Source organism: Mytilus galloprovincialis, chromosome 2, assembly GCF_965363235.1.
Source record: "Mytilus galloprovincialis chromosome 2, xbMytGall1.hap1.1, whole genome shotgun sequence".
Lineage (NCBI taxonomy): Eukaryota > Metazoa > Mollusca > Bivalvia > Mytilida > Mytilidae > Mytilus > Mytilus galloprovincialis.
In genome coordinates, this window is record NC_134839.1 from 75,515,571 (window position 1) to 75,533,762 (window position 18,192).

The following is an 18,192-nucleotide window of genomic DNA, read 5'->3' on the forward strand; positions in this document are numbered from 1 at the left end:
AACAAAGCAGAAGTGGCTTCGATCGTATTATTTTTAAAACAAGTCATTAGTTGATAAATGAAGGGTTATCTAGAATGCTGGACAAGTGAATGAAATTGTTGCAATATATCGTTGAATAAAAAAAAATGTGTTTGCTTGTAAGTGACACATACCTGAATATTATAAAACTTCTCCCTGAATTGACTGTCATCCATAGTTTTAATATGAGATAGTCATTGAACTACACGTTGATCGTTTTAGATCAGTTATATTGAATACAAGTTTATGATTTAAAATTCTGTATATACCACTCAATAGGTGCGATACTATTAAACTCTATACCAAAAATAAAGTCATTCAAACCTCATAGCGTAATATAAGAAAGTTTTTATAAAGGTTTGCGTCAATGAATTTATACATTTTTGATTTCAATAGATCTGTTGAATATGTGTGATGGTTTATTTGATTTGTTCAAACATTTAAACAATTTTGAGTTTAGCTTTGTTAATTTATTTGCCAATCAACTTCATTTTGTAGTCTCTATGGAACATATATGGTTGAATATATCATTATATTTTTATAAGATCATGTATTGTGGCATCCGGTATGTATGGCAACCCTGAATGCCATCAACCTCACTAAAGCCTGAAATAAATATACAAGGTTGCTGTCACCCTGATAAATTCATACTTATTTCCTTCGAACTCATTGTATAAAAAACATTATTTGCACATGCTTGCCTGGAGAGCGGACGGTCCCTGGCGAGAGAAAATAAAACCTGCACATTTTGTTTGAAGCTTCTCCAAGCACGATGTGTCAAAGAACAAGAGAACAGACTGACGTCTCAGAGTCTAGAATATATGCCCGGGTGGTCCTGTATGTTTTATGAAGACTCTTACCTAGTGAGTAAACACGTTTGAACACTCCAAGTGTCAGTATATTACAGACAGGGTTAACTTTATATCTCACTTTTAAAATGGTTGTCCCAACCGGTGTATTATTTCTGTACTTCATAGAGAATGTTGGACAAGTATTTTATAGTTTTCTTTGCCATATAAAATGTACAACTTGTTGATATAACCCTCGCAGTTGTTTTTCCAAATACATATGTTTGTTTATTTGTTTTTTCTGTACACGTTGTGTTTTTGTGGTGAATTGTGGTGAATTGTAACACCATATCCCTTCCTTTCCATTATTAAATATTTGTCGCTGGACGTTTATTACCCATTTATCATTTAATTATGTTTATATGATTATATGATGTTTAAAGAAGCTATAGTTGCTTTCATCCACGTCCTCTGGTGTCTGGTTGACATTTGTTTCATTCACAATCATACCGCATCTCTTTATTTTTAATTCTATAAACCTTTTTACAGCGACAAAATAGAACTACTTTTGTCGAAAACAGTAACTGCGAAATAAGTACTAACAATCCATACGCTGTTTACACTCCTCAACATCTATCTAATATATGTGGTTTGATAGTCAATGAGACAACTATACAAAAGAGGTCGAATGCAGTGGATTAAAGTAACTATAGGTCACTACACGGCCTTCAATGACGAGAAAATAAAAAACCAAAACCCGTTAAGTCAGCTATAAAAGAACATACGTGAAACATTTCAAACGAAACATTCACCGACTTCATTTTTGACAAAACAAATGTGATATACAGCAATCAACGACAACCACTGAATTGCAGACTCACAACTTGGACCGGCATATATAGAATGTTGAGAAGTTAAACTTAATTGTGTGTAATTGCTAACCCCCTCCCCAACCCCCAATCTGGGACAGTGATGTGTACGTGCATGTTACATAAAAACAAATTGTAGAAATCAATTTGAAATGGCTTGACTCCTTTTACCCCTGGTAATATAATTATGGATTTCCGGATTTATTCAAGGCTACTATGATAACTTAACTTTTCGCTCGGATTTATGCTTTTTGATAGTATTATAATATACCAATTGTTACATGTATATCACGCATATTGTATACCTTTCTTCTGTTGAAGAAATCATAACATAGTACCATTTGTATGTCGCTCGGTTGCTGCCTACGTTATTTTTAACATTCCCATTCAATCACGAAATATGTTTTTGAAACCGAACGTAAAAAAAATTACCCAGAATAAAACACAGAAAAATAATCATTGAAAACACTTAATAAACAAACAAACAAACAAGGGAAAAAATAAAAGCAAAATAACGGCGCTTATCTTACTACAGAGAGTAAAAGCACCCATCTAACGGCAAGTTCACGGCGGTGCATTGCACCAGTTTGAAATATGATTTATTTGCTAGTCAACTTAAACATGCCAGATTCAATTACAGTCTCGTCTTATAGATATGCTTAATATCTCACAAGCACAAAAATAATCTACGAATACCTATAGCCATATACTGTAGTTGAAAAGTCCACCAATTTGAATACATACATGGCAAAATCCATGATTGGCTAGGGAAAACACAAAAATCATTAGAATTAAAAACAGGAATTGTATATTGGGTTATTAAAACGATGTCTCTCATATGTGGTTATTCATTTATATTCCGCTTCCATAAGATTGTATGCTTACGATGTTAGACATCAACGAATTTACAAGGCTTCAAATGCATCGAAACTACTAAATTAACCTGACAATCACTAAACACTTGATCCCAATGATAGACGGGTATATGAATACGACCATCAGGATTTATAACGGCCAGTAAACCCAATCTCCATTGATGAGATTATTTGGTTATGTGGGGATTTATAAATACGCAGCCACGCAAACATCAATACGAATGTTAAGTTTGAAAGTATCAGAACCTCGTTCGTGTGCCTGTTGTAATTAAAAAAAATATCAGTCCTATCCAATATGCCCGCTTTGTTCAGTGACAGTCTATGTTTCCCGCCTTCATCCCAGATAACATTTTTTTCTGTGTAGAACTTACCCTTTAGATTAATATATATATATATATATATAGTAGTTTGTCCAGAATATGAATGAGATATATGTCACTGAGAGTTAAACAAACAACAAACAATCAATCAATTTCTCGTAAATAACATATTTTTGAACTAAAACGATGATTAACTTATTAACATCATCCAAACTGTGATGGAGATATACTATTAAAAGGTGAATGTACATAAGGAAACTATGTAGTAAATACTACAAGTTCACTACAATTAAGGTCAATCCAACGAACTGTAAAATAGGCGATATGTCACACATTCTTCTGCACACAACATGCATGGATGCCATGAACTTTAACCGGAAACCAATGGTACTGCAAGCAAAGCTAAAAAAAATGATATCTCGACCATTACAATGTTCATGATTTAGTTAGAAAAAAATTGCTATAGTATACTGACAAAATAAAACACACTAGCATTTTAATAAACTGTTATATGTGCAGACATGATTAAATCCAATTGATATAGAAGTGAACGACACAAATCATTCAAAGAAAGAAATGAAATAAGAAGTGCAACTACACCATATATATATATCTATAAGTTACATTCTGCGAAATTCTGTTTCATACATCTGTCAAACTGTTCAGGATGGGTTAATGATACAAAGTGGGTCAGGAGGACTTATAGTTTCAAATAGATATATATCGCTGTTTTGGAAATCTGCTTGACCATTATATTTTTTTCATCAAATTGGGTATTAAAATGATAACCCCCCTTTTTTTAAAGTTAGATTGGTGTTCCCTTATCATATTTCATAATTTACTCAAACTTTGGGTATTTGAATCGGATGTATATGTCAAATTATATATTTATATAAGGAAGATTTGACAGAATTGACATATTTAGGTACAATCATTTTGTAAGGCAATTTGGCTAAATTGCTAAAAATAGTCAGTTACGTATAATGTTTTGGTCAAAATGCATGTAACATGAGGGTACTAACTCGACCATCACATTCCCTTATTGAGGTGAAACTAAAATAAAGATTGATTCAAATACGCTATAGCTCACCTTCCTCTCGTTTTTCAAATTTCTTTCCAATTGCAATTGAAATTGCATTGACTTGGATATTTTAACTATTATATTTCAAAGTAACGTTTCTTTGTTTTGGATTTAATATAACTGATACCAAAAAAGAATTCAAAGTTATGATTTTCAAATGTTTATATAATTCTAAATGACGATGTAAAGACGTGTTTATGTGAAGACCGCGATTACAACACATATATACACGTTTTATACCCGGAAGTCGTGATAACATATGTTAATCATACAGACATATCACATTTGATAGAAACTTCAAAACATGTGCGAAAACGAAATTTATTAATGAAATAAATTTCATTAAAAACTAAAAGTCAATTGCATTATTTTTGGACACAATTATTCAAAGGACATGCTCAGGATTTGTAAACCAGTATCTGAGTTTTAATATGGATTTTTACATAATTATGAAACTAGTACACATATATTTGACAGGACATACCTACCTACCTGTCGAAATTTGATTGATTGCAAATGACCAATTAATAAAAAATTTGGTTCGATATTTATGTTGATTTTAACTAAAAGGATATTTTTTTGGAAAGTTCAAATCTGTGGCAAAATGAATTTTCGTGTATTGCAATTGTGTTTTGTAAAATTGATTTTCGTGAATCTGATACTAGGATATCCGAATGGAGCACCAAGAACCGAAGATTCATGTCTTAATTTACAACCTATACATTCAGACCCAATAACAAATCAGCAGTTTCCAAACCAACAAGGGCCAGCACCCTTCAGAATAGAATTATCTACAGGAGTTTACCAGCCATGTGTGATGCCAATAGACTGCCGACGAGCTCCTATTACAGGTACAGTAAGATATTATGAAACAGTCTTATATAAAAAAAAAAACGATTAGCCAGCATTCTGACAGAACTATAATTTAATTTGTCGAAAATCATCAGAAACTTAATTTATTTTATGATATGCAATCTGTTTTTAAAAAATGTATTGATATATAATAATCTCAACTGAAATCAGCAAAAATCCAGTATCAAGTGGGACTTCTCCAACCACTATATCATGAACAGTTACTTATAAAAAAAAAAAGCAGAGACATTAAAAATATAGTACAGATCTGCATATAAGTTTACTCTATTTAAGCATAGAGGTTCTGATTTTATTCATCATTGAAATTATATTTACTAAATACGATTTAATCCATCACACATGGTAGAACCAAATACATAATTAATATGTGGTAACTGCGGAAACGGTAGTCTTTAATGTCGTTTTGTTGTGATAAAAGGATTTTAAAATAGACATTTTACATTTGTGATTCAAAGTATAATAGTTTGTTGTATTCTTCCTTGTATTATACTTTTCAATTTTCTCATGAAAATGTGTATAAAGTATTGCCTCGCATCGTACATGTAATATGCAAGTGGAAATCAGCGATAATGACAAAACGTCATGACATAAATAGCTTCTGGCATCGAACTTTGGACATGTTTTGATAAAGTTAGTATGATGTCGGTATATATTTTCTCGTATGTTCCTCAACCAAACATAAAGTATTCAATCATAAAAACAAAACACTTAGGCTAATAGATAAACCAACAAAACACTATATTGTATTATTAAACAAGAAAGAATATGTCCGTTACATTTGACATCTGCACTGGCCGCTGCAATGATGAAATATCTACAAAAAACAAAAAATAGTATACAAATGACGCCTCTGGGTGCGGGAGTTTCTCGCTGCATTGAAGACATATTGGCGACCTTCTGCTGTTGCCTGTTCTATGATCGGGTTGTTGTCGTTGTTGTTGACACATTCCCCATTTCCATTCTCAATTTAATTATGCAATAATAAAAGTAATCATAAACCAAAAATCTTTTTGACAATTTTCTTTTACATAATTTTATCTGTCGTTTGCTTTATCGTTTTTCCGTGACCTTGTTTTTTGAAAATAGGATCTTTCATACCAACGCTTGCCGCACCCGTAGCACCACACGACCCCAGAGAGTGAAAGCCAAATTGAAATTTGGTAAGGCTATGCTTCAAATAGTAGAAAGTAAAATTTCTCTAGCTCTTGCATCAGAAAGATATTTGTCAATAGTAAGAATTAATGTTTTTTTTACAAAAACTAACAGATAAAAAAATAAATCACTTGTTTCTAGAATAGCAGCTAATGTTAAATATCATAAATAGCATGAAAACATTTAAACACGTAGAATTATTTGTAGCAGAAATAACTACATCTTCTCTGTACACATCAGTTTTACTTTTATATAGACGTAAAACATCATAATTCGAATGAAAAATAATATTGTGGCGCTTAAGGTAAGCTTATTCCGAGAAACGTAATAATCTGTATAACACACAAATTGCAAGTCACATATCTTTCAGATAAGAACTACTGTTACCAGACTTCCAAATACATATGGCAAAAAAGAGTCGAATCACATTTTGGTACAATTAAAGTGCCTTCGTCCTTACCGTATAACAATTGTTTAATTTTTGTCTTTCATGATCATTTATGTGTTTTGTTTTTTTCAGTTACGATTCGTGGACTTTCTCGTTATTTCCGAGGATTTATAATACAAGCTAGGACAGAGTTCGGAGGTGTTAAATCCTATGGTAAATTTATCCCATTGGGAAACATGGTGTCCAAAACTGTTGCATGTCAAAATGGACAATCTCTGACTCATTCTAATAACAACGACAGAACAGTTGTACAATTCCAATGGCTTCCTGAACCCAACATGAGAGAAACCTTTCGGTTCATGTAAGTACTATATAAACTCCTATTACTATAGGATTAGAATTTTATACACAAGCTGCACCTTTCGTTTACAAATTAATCATCAGAGGTATGACGCTCTATTATAAAAATAAAAATGCAAAATAACGTACAAAGTTGAAAAGCATTAAAGACTAGTGATACTTTTCCCCCCTAAATATTGATGATTTCTACACTTTAAAACAACTTTAATATCATGATATATCGTACTTGTCCTTCTCGAAACAAATATGGTCTCCCGTCAATGTTTTGTTCAGATGATAGAGCCACTCCGAAATTTTGGAGAGTAGAAAATCTTAATACATTAGAATCCGACAAAAATAAGGCGCGGTTCTATCCTATAAAGTGACAATGGACTCTATGACAAATATATACTAATGCTCATCTATAGAAGTCGTTTTCATATTTAAGTAATTTATTATCAAATGTGATATAGAAATAACACAGTACGAATTATGGTGAATGAATGAATATGTACTTTGCATTTTGAACAAAATATATATTTGTATAAAGCACTAATCATAAATTAAATATTCATTAATGAGATTGACGATGCTGATGCTTTAAATTATAATATCATGAGGGCACTGTACAAGTAATACGCATCCCTGTAAAAAAAAAATCCTAATCAAACGATTTTTGCAGAGAAATTTGCTAGCTTTCAATAATAGAAGAGTCTAATATATGTCATTTTAATTGAATACTTCTTGTTTGTTTCAGATCTACAGTTGTCCAGGATCTTAGAACGATCTACACCGATGTAATGTCAACAGAAATATCTCCTACCGGCAGTAAGTTGAACAAAAATGATCAATTGAAAACGTTTTGGTTAAATTTCATTATCAATTCGCTCTAGCTGCGCAATTAATTTCTAAGAGTAGCGCAATTCGCTCTAGAAGCGCAATTAATTTCTAAGAGTAGCGCAAATGACTCACAACAATATCAATACGTTGTTAACTACATGTATCAGTGTTGTGACGCTCCTTAAAATTTGAATAATAATCGTAAAAAGCCATGTTTCAACTTTGTTACAAACTACATGGTGTATCTTTTTAGGCAATATGAATCACATCATCAATTTAAAATAGTTGATTGATGGTGATTTCAAATATACACCATATATCTGTAAATGATTATTCTTACATGTTCCCATCTAAAATAAGTATCAGGTTTTCGTACATGTATGTGCCTCGGGTAACAATATAGAATAGAGTATATTAAGTGCAAATAATTGATGATTTACTAACGGATGACATATTCTTCTTATCTTCCCATAGTCATAATTTAGAAAGTTATTCGTTCATTCAATTCGATGGCGGGTCCATCCGACGGGTTCTGGGGGTCGGACCCCCGCCCTTTTTTTGACGATCAATGCATTCGCATGGAGGCATATGGTTGGTAAACCCCCTTCAATAATGTTTGGATCCGCCCCTTCAATTTTGACGGCACTTGTTTTAAACAACTAATAACTGTACATATTTTGACAAATTTCAGTTTCGACAACACGGGATAAAAAAGGTATATTAGTGTGAATCATCATGTATACAATATTAAAATACTAATTTACCTACCTAACTATTAAACTAAACTTTAATAATTCTGCTTTTGGAAAGGAGTTACAGTATACTAAAACACAAATGCGGTATATAATCCATTAAGCCTTAACCGCCATTACATAATTTGTTCTGTTTATGTTCTCATTTGATTTTTTTGTCCCCTGAGTAGGAATGATTGTTTTCGAGGTAGCTATTACAACTACCTGCTGTGTTTATTTTCATTCGTCAATAGCTATTATAACATCTTAATATTAGCCAATCATCCGAATGTATATACATTTTATAGGAGAAAGCAATTGTCAAAGATAAAAAATTAACTGGAAACAATTGGCCTGTCGAAATGTCACAACTAATATTGATATGAGAAGTGAATGTCCTATATTACTGAATGTGTTTAAAATAAAAGTATTTTGGGGTATACACTGTACTGATGAAACAAATCGACAAATTCACCAGGTCAAACTGAGAAACAACGCGCCTCTAAAGCTATGTAGTTTCTGTATTTGTAGTAAAAGAACATTAAATTTTATTTGTGATACTAATGTCAAATAATAGGTTACAGTATATTCTTGTTTTCTGTAATATGCAGTTAAGAAAGAGTGTTTGGGGCTTTGTAGTACTCCGTTTTATCTTCAAATGAAATAAAATAAAAAAAAACCAACAAGACAAATAAAGCACTGGTGTTTTTGTTCAAATCCTGGCTGGTCCATATAGACACTCATGAACGTACTGTATATTATTATTGGTTCAAAGAAAAAAAATGGAAACCGTATTGTAAATATTGTTCGAGATCAGTAGTCAATAGTAAAAATTCATTATTTCCCTATATAATAATTTCATATAAGCATTGTGAATGTGAAAAATGTACCTGGGGAATTAATTGGTCAATTCTGTAAACATTTCAGGAACATGTAAAAAGAAAACAGATTCACAAAATTTTGCAGCAATCAAATTTTAGAATGTTTAAAATGAAAATAAAATCACAATTCCTTTGGCTTTTGTTGGATTAATTGAATTATTAGGAGGGTAGGGTTTAACAACTTTATAGAAAACCTATTATATATGATATTAACAGAGTTGCATGTGTATGAATGTATTTTAGTGAACCTATTTCAACACACGATTCATTAAGTAACAGATGGCCTAGCCCAGAACTGTGTTATAGAGAATACGTTATATACAATAAGTAGACGAGTAACTTTATTTATTTGGTACATTACGTATTTCAGTTGTACGCCAAGATAATGAACGAAAAACATCAAATGTTATTCAGCAACCGCCCTCTGGGCCTCGTAAAATGTTTATTCTAAAGGCGTCTCCTCAAGAACCATTTGATTACACATGGAGCAGTAATCAGAAAAACGTTCCGGCATCTTCCGTGCGGCAGAATATTCAAAATCAACAAGTTAATCCTCAGTCGTTTAATCAACCAGGAAATCCTAATAACGCACCGTCATCTTCCGTGCGGCAGATTATTCCAAATCAACAAATTAATACTCAGTCGTTTAATCAACCAGGAAATCCTAACAACGCTGCGTCATCTTCCGTGCGGCAGATTATTCCAAATCAACAAATTAATACTCAATCGTTTAATCAACCAGGAAATCCTAATGTACTTTCCTCTACTTTGCGGAGTCCGTCAAATCAGCAACCAAATGATAGAGTTATTGGAAACGTCAGAAGTAATGTACAACAAATTGCTCCCCAAACGAATAACGGGGTGCAATTTCCACCAACGAACATTATTGTACAACCGTCGAATAATATTGTACAACCGTCGTTGAATAGTTTAACTAATATGCAACGTTCACGACCGGCTCTTAACACAGGTCCATCTAATATAAGACCGGCACGTAACCAATTGACAGGAGCGCAAACCGCCTTAATTTCTAGTAACCAACAAATAACAAACTCCAGAACTTCAATGATGAAAAATTTATCTTTACAAAGAAATCAGCAACTTATGTTACCTGTGTCTACAAATATAAGTAATCAAAATGTGCCAATGCAATCACAATCAACAAGTATGCAACAACCTAACAATGCACTAATATTAACAGGTGGAGCACAATTAAGTGATCCGAATATGAGATCAGTACCGGCTGATCTATTGAATCCAGGAATGCTACCCGATATTCAACCAGAAATTGTAGCTCAGAAAATCGAAGTAAGAACGACAATTCGGACACCTTTGCTATTGCGAATTTCAAAAACAATATCAATGGGAGTAACCACTAATCCAGTAACTAAGATTAACCGTATTAATAAAACTAATAAAGTAGCCATGCCAGTTAACAATATTGGAGAAAGGCAATCTAATAACTTAGCGGCGTCTATGAAAAAGGACAATGAATTTCGTCAACTTAATGGTAAGTATGTTGTTTTACTGTCCTCGAAAAGCACTCGCCAACAAATGATCGGACTCTGTACAATAAGCTTTAACAGGATAGTCAAACATGCATATTATAACAGTTGTGAATTAACTATTATTTTTGTTAATTATATGAGTAATTATCAACCATAGAAATTCCATTAATCATAACATATTACTTCCAATAAGCTTTGCTTTCTATTATACAACAGCTTTATCAGGATAGGATACGATGTGATGATAGTTATTATGTGCAGGACTGCGTCAATTGTTGTATTTTTCGTGTATAGGTCAGGCATTTCCTTTTCCTTTATTTGTCAGAGTCGTTTCGAAACGCCTCTAAGGTGTATATAAAAGACAAGTATTCCTATTAAGCTCCTGGACACATATTTATTTGGTAAATGCAACACTTTTATGATTAAAGTTAAGCTGCAAGGTCAAATAAGATTAAAGATAATTTTATAACAGGAAATGCGATGGAACTGACATACATTTAGTAGCAATAAAACATGTCAAGAAGGTTAGAGTTTTACCACGTTTGCAAACTACCAAAGCTACATTCGCTTATGATAATGCTAACATAAAATTAAATCAACCAATAGTATACATGACCATATTGCATACGTCTGAATAGCGATATTTTGTTTTCCAAACATCTATTGTAAGCCAATGTATTAAGTTAGAATACTTTATGAGTTATAATTTAAAGCTCAGTTTATATTTCTGTTTTTTTTTCAGATGACAAGAAGAATTCTGGATGCACAGCTGTGTTATCTACCTTGATTATGTTAATACCTCTTGTTTTTATAATTCTGTAATAAATACGAATAGTCTATTTAAGTTTATTATCATTCAGTCGTCATTATTTATACGACGAAGAGCTCCTGGCTTGTTTGGAGATTGAAACAATTTGTTGTAAATATATACCGTAGTTTTCCAAACTGTATGTGTCGTTTCCATATATGTTTTGTTTGTTACTTTGTTCTCCTTTAAATGCTTTTTGTTTGATATCTTCATTTTTGTCACGTGGTATACATTCAAATAGAGGTATAACGAAACTAGTTTGCTGATTCGACCAGTTGCCACGACGTCCTCATGGAAATAATAAAATTTTGTTTACTACATGTATTTGTATTGCAGTGAGAAGCAATTCTACAATTATGGAATAAACACAATACAAACATAGAAAGGAGGGACAAAAGATACCAGAGGGACAGTCAAACTCATAAATCGAAAATAAGCCGTTTAAAAAATGACGTTCAATCTCTTTGTTGAATTTCATTTTTAAGTACTATGACTTGTATATAAAACCAAGAGATGTAAGATGATTGACAGAGAGACCAATTGTCTACCAGAAATTAAAAGATGTATATGTTAGCAACTGAGTAATTTTGTACCTGCTCTGCTCTTCAAATTGAAAGAAAGACGTTCAATAAACCGATGACTTCCAAACGATCCACCTTATCCACCTTAGTATGTAGGTCACATTTATATCAAGCGAAAAGTAATTAGAAGAAACTATTGTCAAATACTATCAAACAGACATACATATATACACTACAGTTGTTGTCCATTCGTTCCATGTGTGTGAATTTTTTTATTTTCCATTGATTAAGGACATCCGTTTTGAATTTTCATCAGAGTTCAGTATTTTCGTGATTTTACTTTTTACTCTCTATACATTATCAGGTATGTATAGAGAATTGAATACGAAATTGCTGTAAGTAATTTGTCAGAACTAATAATAGAAGACTGTATAGATTTAATCTTTTTATGTTTGAATATACCCTTCTCATAAAATAATGTATTTATATGTTAATCCCATGCTCTTTATTTTTTATTTGGTTCTAAGTATCTTGAAAGTAGAAGATTACTGATATCGAAATCTGCTCTGGTAATATTTCCTCGCCTATGATTATCAGCAGAAAATTCTAAAACGGCGTTCATTGCAATTCCTAGCCTTCCAACAAACTCAACTGAAAAAGATGTAAAATTATCTCTTGCAGTATACATAAAATACAGAAAGGGATGACGCCCGTCACCCTTTTTCAGTTTTAAAGATCCCTCGGGGCGAATTCGAATCCGCTGATGGGAAGGCAAAAAAAGATCTCCCGATCTGTATGCCAAGCTGTTTTTCTGTTTTTGATGCTCTAAAAGTACAGAATCTACACGTTGTTTCAAGCAACATTCTGCAATGAAATAAATTGTTTTGTCCGTTTTCTTTAGAAAAAACACTAAGACTGTACACAGCATGCGGGTACCATAAAAAGCTTCTAATTCGTCCGTCAATATTGTTGTAAGTTTCTTGTGGTCAAGCTGGTTTGGTTTAATTCTTGCAAAAAGCACACTGAAATAAAAACAATTATTGATAGTTTTAACAACCCAATAATCAAAACACACAGTTTCAAAGATATATATATGTATTATTTTAGGAAATCAGCGTGCCGAAACTATAACAGAAACGAAAGTATTACAATATTGCTTGATATTCTTTGAGACGAGTTTCAAGCTTCTAGTATTGCATATCGCAATAATGACTACTTAGTCAGCTTCAAACATTGTACGTTATATTTATCTTTGAAGGTGTTTTGTCTTTATTATAAGAATGGTATTTATTACTATTGATGATTTTAAACCATTTTTTTTCTCATGTAAATTTTGTGAGTACTAGATATGTTGAAGGTGATTATTTTTCTATTGATTCAGTACTTTGCAAATGTCTAATTGACATTAAGCTAAATAGTCACCAACACACTTCATGATCATGAATATTAATTATGCGTAACACATCATCATGTTCCAATTACTGGTCATCTACACTGGACATATACTAGTTAAACCATAAGGAGACAAGTAACGAAGTGATTTTATTTATATCACAGGAACTGACCAAAAGCGCGTCAAAAAAGTTTTTGAAAAAAAATAGTAGAAAGTAAACGTTCGTTTGTTTCTTTTGACAAGTGTTTATTTGTGGTTGCTTTATAGTGATATTTTTCGTTTTTTATGCCCTACCTAGGTATCCAGTATACAGATTGGATGTTTTCATAGTATAACAAAGAAAAAACAAATTTATGATATATACAGATTTATAAGCTATATGACGACCACGGGCTGAAAAAATGAGAAAATATTTCGGTTTTATTTATAATATGACTTGCTAAGTAATATCATGACATTGCATAATCGAAGCGTTGTGAAAATAACCATCATAAAAAATAAAATAAACTTATCGTTATTCTCCTGTGTCTTTAATATTTACCCATCAGAGTCTCGTATTTGACCAGTATACTCCTTTGTGTCAGTCTTTTTACCTGTTGGCAGAACTACGATTTCACTCTTATTGAAAACAATCATTTTTACGTGTGGATTATCTGAACCAACTAGTTCTTGGCTACTTTTCGGGTCACTGGTTAGTCTGGCAGAAACACTGATGGATCCCTTTAGTTGTGTCTTGTTAAAATCTAATGTTATCTTGTGGCTCACGGCTTCAACCAATGTCTTAGAATAAACGTCCTTGTTCTCAAGTTTTCCAATAGGTCTTTGTATCTAATAAATATGTTGTAGCAATATAATGTTCACAAAAGGAGGTGAAATGTTTGTTATTACATTTTTTTCGTGTTTCCAAAATGTCGATTTTGAAAAAAAATCTAAGATATTCTGTGGTGTTTGTCGATGATTGAATAGTTCGTTGTTGTTCTGCGATTTGCATGTAGTGTCGACTATTGTATTATTTGTTTGTCCGTTTCTCTTTGATCACTGTTTTTGCCTGTATTTGTGCTGTATTTCTGTCACGTAGTGTTGTCATTTTAACGATATTATTTAACATTGTCATGAAGCAGGAAGTTTGGCTAGCTATTCAACCAGATTCAACCCACCATGTTTTCTTAAATTGTCCTGTACCTAGTCAGTAATATTGCAGTTGTTATCAAATAGTTCATTTCTATGTATGTTGGCGTTGGTTCCGCTTCCTTTGTTTTCCTCTTATAATTGATGTGTTTTCCTCAGTTTAAGTTGGTAACCCGGACTTGTTTTCTCTCAATCGATTTATGACTTTTGAAATTGGTATACTACTATTGCCTTTATTTAAGATATCGTGTACATGATATAAACCTAGATGAAACATTTGTTTTTATGATATTGTTCTTAAAACACTGACAACAACGACGAACTTAGCAAACATATATTACGTAACGTTAAAGTCAAAACAAACGACTGTCAATCGATTTGACAATAATGGAATTTATGTATTATACTAGTACATGAATTCGGTTATTTTAGTGAAACGTGTGTATTTCGTCGTTACAGTGCTTTCTTTGTCATATTTTATTTAGTTGTTAAGATCTACAGTTATGACGTCAAAATTTGAAGTAAACGTTCTTTTTAACTTTTAGCAGCGAGAGAGCAAAAATAATTAGATGGAAGACTTTTTCGAAAAAAAACCATCCTCCATCCAATATATATAGAAATAAAATAATAAAAGTGATATATACATACCATATACTCTATTTTTAGTTCTACCTCTGTACAGCCTTTCGTAAAGTTAACTGTCATGCAATCATCCCCTCCAGTTTTTATCACAGATCCCTCAGACTTCACGTCATGTTTAAATTTTTTTGGGCGGGCCACAAGCAAAAAGCTATTCATTCGACAGCATGGAAATTCAATATAGTCAAACTGTCATTATAATGAACAATTAGCATTTAATTTCAAAACATCAGTATTTTCAAAAATTTTGTTACAGAATATTTTTTCGTAAAGTACTCGTAACGACACATATACAGTGTTCGTAATAACTCGTTCCAACCAGCGTAAAACATCGTTACCTGACTCCGTGGACAATTTAGAGATGATGTTTGTCATTTATTCATTCATGTAGGCGATTGTATTCGATCTTGCAAACCGTAAGGGTAAACCTGTGTATGTGTAGGCACAATTCGTAACATTCAGGCAAAAAAAGGTGAACATGTTTAGCTTGTTCTAGAATTAAATACACACTAATCGTAATGTCGTCTAAGTACAGTTATTGCGTCATTATTTTGGTCTTGTTTGTCATTGTTTAGTTAAGTGTTTCTGAATATCAAAATAAATTAACATTGTAATATGACCTTAAAGATGTTATGAAGATAAGGTAAGTGTTTTAAAGTGTTTAACTAATATGTGTGTACAGGCATTTGTTTTAATTATATAGATACTGGTAATAAAGAAAATATAACGCTTGCCTACACAATTTAAAAGAAGGTAATACGGAGTCCTGTTTCTTTTTCCTGCGTGTTTCAACATATTATTTGTTATAATTTACAATTGCTTTTAAATATTATGAAAAATAGAAACTAATGAAAAAATTTCAATATGAAGATTTATTGTCATGGTTTGTTAAAGTAATGTCAAGCCGTTTTTAAAACATTTATGAATCATACATATAACCCAAAATGAAAGAAAAAGGGTATGACAAGGAGAGGCTTAAATATTATAGAAGTTTGTGCAAACGTCCGACTTGTATTATGCTAAACTTTATGTGATGAGGTTACCAGTTAATTACCTTTACATATGCTGGCACCTCCTTCCATCTGTTCTCTGCATCTTCAATGAGCGCCCAATAATCATTAATGTCGCTGTCCTTGACGAAGGAGTGGTATACCGGAACTTGAAGGTACACTTTCTTCTTATATTTATCGCGGACAGAAAATACACACTGTTTTTCTTTAAAACGTTTACTTTCTGAAGGATCGGTCAATTCTTCCAATCCGGGTGTATCAGGTTGGCCTAATAGTCTATATATGTCCGACACCAGCGTGATATGATTTGGAAGACTTACATCATTAAGATAGTCGTCTCTTTCCTTAGATGTCCAATTTTCCACTTTAAAACATTTAAATGGTGCTGAGAGTTCTGGTTCTGTCCGTAATCTGATCCCCTGCCCTAAAACTACAATACCGTGTCCTTCAACGTAATACAAAAAATCATTCAAAACGTGTGGATCGGGTGAATGGTCGACAATCCTGGGGGTGGGTGGTGTTGATGGTCGTTCTGGACTTTCTTCTCTCTTAAATCAAAAACATGACTTTTCAAATAATAATTTATACAAATTATCAAATGAAACTTTTTATCAAATGCGTACTTGTCATCCTCCACCTGGTGTGTACCCTAGAGAAATAAGAATCCTTACATACCCGTTCTGATCACCTGAATCCCTGTCACTTTTAATAAATTTGCATTTCTAAATTGTTATGCCCCCGCATACTTGCATAAAAGGTGCATATCATTTCCGGATAGCATTTCCGGATAACTCCCCCTACAGTTTGAATGCTAGGAAGTTTTCACTTTGCAGGCTGTTTGTACATATATTGAAGGTGTGCATGTGGTCAGGGTTTTGATTTTTATTAATATTTGCTCTTTTGGGAGATAAGTAAAAAAACTTTGTCATTTTTGGAGTATATCGTTATACTTGCATAATAAGTGTATAGAATTTCCGGTTAACTTTTTCATTAGTTTGAATGCTAGGAAGTTTTCACTATGCAAAAATAGAATTAACTGTAAAAAGTTCATATTCATAAGAACAAATTAAAGAAAATTATAACACGCGAATAAGATGATAATTTACCATATCACTATAGCACAATGACGGGATGTTTAAGAACAGAGACACGTCAAATGGATATTTCCACATATGAACTTAGCAGTAAAAGCTTTATTTATAAAGACAAATTAAAGAATACTATAACAATTTATAAGGATGATAATTTATAAACTTGATATGAAAATCTAGAGTTTTGAGTATCGGTATATCATTGTTGATCCTTACTTATTTAATTCAGCGTGTATTAAGTATTTGAGTAATTTACTGATATTTGTTTTCCGATATTTGTATTGTGGTAAAAAGTACTTGTTTTTAGTTTCGTACAATTTTTAAACTTATATGTTTACTTTTTATTCCATAGGTCATTCTTAAAATTATGAAACGGTAGTTTTTTCTGCAAGAGCTATTCTAATACTTTATTGCATTTTATACAGGATTTTATACCGTTTCAAACTATATCATTTGCATATATTTGAAAGGCTGGATTTTTGTTTTACAATAATATTGTTTCCACTGTAAGAAAATATTTGTACTTAAAATTAAAAATGATAATTCATTACCTTTTCTGGTCGCGGTTTTGAAGGTCCAAATATACGCGAAAACATCATACAGTACTTAGAAGTTTATCATTTGACATTACACGTCCAAAACCACATTCTTCCTGATTGTATGCGTAAATCGATGATTTAACATTAAGACATTGCTGAATAGCATTTTTAATTGATTGAATTATAACTGAGATAATGACTATTTAAATGACTATTGTAATCTATATATACTTTGTGTAAAACATCATGATAGTATGACGTCATTGCTCATAAGGTTCAAGTTTAAATTAACGATAGACAAATTGTGCTGATTAAATTCCGATAAGTTGAAGTATTATTACAGTAAAATTATCATTTTATCATAACATGTTAGCGTTTATGCTTACAATATTCGTTTTAA

General features: G+C 32.1%; 1 protein-coding gene and 1 long non-coding RNA gene across 3 annotated transcripts; one reads left to right on the forward strand and one right to left on the reverse strand.

Moving 5' to 3' along the window:
* The first annotated feature begins 4,226 nt into the window (after positions 1-4,226).
* LOC143064398 (uncharacterized) lies at positions 4,227-11,502 on the forward strand. Of its 2 annotated transcripts, XM_076237205.1 has the most exons (6): positions 4,227-4,802; positions 6,497-6,725; positions 7,461-7,531; positions 8,235-8,258; positions 9,526-10,665; positions 11,406-11,502. In XM_076237205.1, exons 1-6 carry the CDS (start codon positions 4,502-4,504, stop codon positions 11,483-11,485), a joined length of 1,845 nt encoding a protein of 614 aa, XP_076093320.1. In that variant the 5' UTR covers positions 4,227-4,501; the 3' UTR covers positions 11,486-11,502. The 2 variants fall into 2 exon arrangements, with proteins under 2 accessions (XP_076093320.1, XP_076093321.1); XM_076237206.1 differs by lacking the exon at positions 8,235-8,258 and having other exon boundaries at positions 4,228-4,802.
* Positions 11,503-12,460: 958 nt separating this feature from the next.
* On the reverse strand, positions 12,461-17,968 carry LOC143064399 (uncharacterized). Its single transcript, XR_012975239.1, has 5 exons — positions 17,805-17,968; positions 16,207-16,710; positions 15,162-15,341; positions 13,927-14,213; positions 12,461-13,014 (listed from the first exon to the last, which is right to left on the reverse strand). It is a non-coding gene; the product is annotated as an uncharacterized LOC143064399 (long non-coding RNA).
* Positions 17,969-18,192: the final 224 nt, after the last annotated feature.